Here is a 4,216-nt window from a genome sequence, read left to right as displayed (position 1 = left end):
TTAAAGCACAAAATTGAAGTTGTAGTTAGTAAATTATAATTTTGACGTGCTAGTTTTCAAACTACTTTAAATGGGTGTAAAGAAAGCATGAGAATAACTTAGTGTCACTAATCTGACACATGTTGGGCATGTACTAAACACTTGTTAATACAATGGATGCATTACAAATTTATAATCCATCGTATCAGACACTTGACTTTGAATATATTTTGAGAGAGAAACGTACATTAACCTTTTTTTTTAAGTATACAAATATATAAACTTATTTATATGAATTTATTTCTAATATAAAATTGATAATTTTTTTGAAATAATTTTTTTTAATTAATGTATCATTGTCACATCGGTGTCCTAGTTTTTTAAGAATGACATGTTACTGTGAAGAACAGAAAAAGAAAACTGGAAAGATGAGAAGAATTGGAGAAATCTCTTATACAATTGAAGAATGACTAAATCAAATCTAATTCAAATAATTAGATCAAATCTAATCCAAATAACTCAATCAAATCTAATCCTAACAATCCCTCCCTTAAACTGAACACGAATAGTAATCAGTTTATATCTACGACCTCATACCAAACTTCCACCAGGTAACTTCATCAATTCCCATGTGCCATTTCTGTTTATTGCTTCAGATCCATGACTTGCCTCCATTTCTCACTCTTCAATGCTTTTTTAAAGTTTACAAAGTTTGCAGGTTCAGTAGGGGTAAACATGGCTGAGCTTCATCATCTTCTTTACAGAAAAACTTCTCTTATTGCATAGTCTCTCATCTAGACTGCTTCATCAACATCTTCACAAAAATCTTCTCCTATTGCATAGTCTCTCATCCAGACTGGTGATCTCTTATTCCTCGCCTTATTTGAGCTAGGACAGCTTGCTTCAGCCAAAGAGCCAGATGAAATATTTTCCTCTGCAGTATTTTCATTTGTCGCTTCTATATCATTATTTTCATCTGCCGCTTCTATATCATAGAGTCTGTAAACTTTTGACTCTTCACTAACACCCAGCAAAACATAACTCAAACTCTTATCATCTAGCTTAGTTCTCTGAGCTGCCTCCTCTTTTTGTCTCTGAATCAACTCGAGCTCACAATATTGTTCTTCTTTCCTTCGCTGCAGCTCCACAACTAATCGTCGCTGTGCTTTTTCTACCCTTCTTCTATTCTCTTCCAGCATTTTATCTAGCTCTTCTCTCTCTTTTCGTGCTTGTTCTTCTTTTTGTCTTGTAGCAGTAAGAGCGGCTTCTTTCTCTTTCTCAAGCTGCACATCAACATCATCAAACAACTTCGTGCGACCTTCCTCTATTCGTCTCTGTATTTCTAATTTAGTCTCTTCAGAGTTTAGCCTTTCTTCAACATTCTTCTGAATTAGTTCTTCCATCCTCCTAGTTGCATCTTCTTCTAACTTCTTCAACTCTGTTTCACGCCTTTTCTTCTCTTCTTCCTCTTTCTTAAGCTTCTCTATGGAATGATTCCGATCAGTGGATGCACGACTAGGACTGGAACTGGACGATTTGGGGAAAGGAGATAACGAGGAAGACCTACTTCTGCGTTGGCGGCTGAGGGAACTTGAACGGCTGCTTCTCCTAGAATTGGTAGTGGAATGATAGGGGGAAGAACTTGGGTCCCTTCTACTTCTCTGACTATGGCGATAGGAATTGGAGCGGTAAGTGTACGACAGAGACCTTGAACCACTTTTCCCCATAAGTTTCAATTGAGTTTGAACGGCTGCTACAGGCTGAGATATAGCATGCAATACGAACATTCGATTCAAAGACATCTTTGTCTCCATGATTAAGCCTCTCTCAGGATGAAACACCTTGCATGTTCCATTTTGAAACAAAAAGGTAACCCCTTTGCTTGCAATTTACCAATACTCAACAAATTGTTCCTCAGGTCTGGCACATAGAACACTCCTGTGATTATCATTATGATTCCATTCACTTCCAGCAGTACATTACCCTTTCCAGTTACAACCATGCTTGAGTTGTTGCCCAGCTTCACTGAATCTCTGAAACTTCCATCAAAATCTGAAAAATATTCCTTCTTCCCACACATATGATTGCTACATCCCGAGTCAAGGAACCACATATCTTCTCTATTGGCCTTATTCATATTCACGTAAGCCTCAGCGACATCTCTTCTTGACTCTCTGCATAGTTTGTCTCCTTCTCCTTGCTTTGACATTCCCATTGAAAATGTCCTAGCTTGTGACAGTTATAGCACTCCATTATGGCCTTGTTGAAGGTTTGTCTGCCTCGTCCCCTTCCTCTGCCTCTAAAGCTTCCACGACCTTGACTCCTTCCTCTAGAAAACGGCACAAGTGGACTCTCCATCGACATACTTTTATTATGACACACGTCGAAGACTGCTGCTTATAGTTTTAACTAGTTTAGGGCATGACTCTGATACCAAAATGTTAGGAACAAAAAAAGAAAACTGGAAAGAGCATGGCTCTGATACCAANCAGAAGAATTGGAAGAAATCTCTCATCCAATTGAAGAATGACTAAATCAAATCTAATTCAAATAACTAGATTAAATCTAATCCAAATAACTCAATCAAATCTAATCCTAATAGTTACCATATCTATTTGGTATCATATTTATGTCTTCTATCTATATCTCATTTTTATTTTTGTAACTATGAGAGATTTTTCTTTTATAAATAGATATTTTCACGAAAATAAGTTTAATTTATGTTGAGATGGAGAATAAAAATTGACACTTAAGGACGATGATACTTGGGACTTTGATTCCTCTTAGTGCGAAGCTTGCATCTTGCAATTACTTGGGTAGAGAATGTGTTTCACTTAAAATTCACTCAAGAGAAAATAATCAAATAACGAACCATATTTGAGAGAGGATAACTTTTTTTTTTTTTAATCTTTGAGAAATAAGAAAGAATAAAAATTAGAACATGACATGAATGACATCTTCTTGAATCTTTGTTTTGTTCTCCTAGATGTATATAAAAAGAAAAAAAAATCTTGTATATTTTTAGATATAATTTAAGATTACCTATTTAATAAAACTTCATCCAAACTTCTCCTCATAAATTTAATTATTATTTGTACACGATTGTTAATATGTAAGAAAATACACGTACAAAATGTTTATACAATTGGTAATTCAGTAGTCTTGTTTGTTTGACTAAAACAATGCAACCATTGTCCAAACTAAAGAATTTGATTCGAAGCTATCTCCTAATAGAGGGAGGCTCAATTAGACTTTGTTGTAAGATTCGACCATATCAATTTCAATAGCGTTCTCCAACTATAAATATTGAACTCCAAAGTATTCACGAGCAAAGTAAGTTTGTTGAAACTATCTATAAAAGTGTTCCAAAGTGAGTCGTGGAGAAGATTTGCCTTAAAATCTAGTTCCAATTAAGGATGTCAATGATGAAGAAGTGCAAGCTGTTGGAAGGTTTGCCGTGGAAAATTTCAGAGGTGATAGATATAATTTAATTTACAAGCGTGTGGTGAATGGTCTTTTCAGTCCTCCATAGGCTTTGACCCCAAATTTTATATTATTGTGATAGAAGCTATAAATGACAATAACATTCATTGGTCAGATATTGCAATTGTGAAGAAGTTCCGTCATATGCATCGGACGCTACCGCCATCCTATAAGCTCTTATCTTTTGAGGAATTCATCAAATTCCCTCTCCACAAGTAGCAGTATAACTACTAGATTGTTTTCTTTACTTAGAATAAGTCCTCCCTCTATATGTGCTTGTGGGACATTACTCTCTTTTATCTATAAAAATGGCATAGCCATAATGATATAATAATCCTTATATAAGTAATGATATAATAATGCTTATATAAGTAACTTTCTCAGCATCCCCACAATCATTGCATCACAAAACCCTAAATTTCCGGTCATCAATAATAGTGAAAATAAGGAAATATTGCTACCCAACATGTCATGAATAACGAAAAATTGAAAAGAAATAATATAACTTTCTGAGCATCCCCACAATCATTGCATCACAAAATAACCCTAAATTTCCGGTCATCAATAATAGTGAAAATAAGGAAATATTGCTACCCAACATGTCATGAATAACGAAAAATTGAAAATAATAATCCTTATATAAGTAATGATATAATAATCCTTATATAAGTAACTTTCTCAGCATCCCCACAATCATTACATCACAAAACCCTAAATTTCCGGTCATCAATAATAGTGAAAATAAGGAAATATT

General features: G+C 34.6%; 1 protein-coding gene across 1 annotated transcript; it reads right to left on the bottom strand.

Moving 5' to 3' along the window:
• Nucleotides 1-773: 773 nt before the first annotated feature.
• LOC111810444 (uncharacterized protein At1g10890-like) lies at nt 774-2,219 on the bottom strand. The gene has a single exon (XM_023697151.1). It carries the CDS (start codon nt 1,791-1,793, stop codon nt 774-776), a length of 1,020 nt encoding a protein of 339 aa, XP_023552919.1. The 5' UTR covers nt 1,794-2,219.
• Between the last annotated feature and the right edge of the window lie 1,997 nt (nt 2,220-4,216).

The sequence above is a fragment of the Cucurbita pepo genome, chromosome LG14 (genome assembly GCF_002806865.2).
Source record: "Cucurbita pepo subsp. pepo cultivar mu-cu-16 chromosome LG14, ASM280686v2, whole genome shotgun sequence".
In the NCBI taxonomy this organism is placed as follows: domain Eukaryota; kingdom Viridiplantae; phylum Streptophyta; class Magnoliopsida; order Cucurbitales; family Cucurbitaceae; genus Cucurbita; species Cucurbita pepo.
Note: the sequence above shows the minus strand (reverse complement) of the source record. Positions and strands in the feature narration are given on the sequence as shown.

What these genes read in the sequence shown, in the direction of transcription:
- LOC111810444 (XM_023697151.1), bottom strand. Translation starts at nt 1,793, where the DNA reads ATGGAGACAAAGATGTCTTTGAATCGAATGTTCGTATTGCATGCTATA.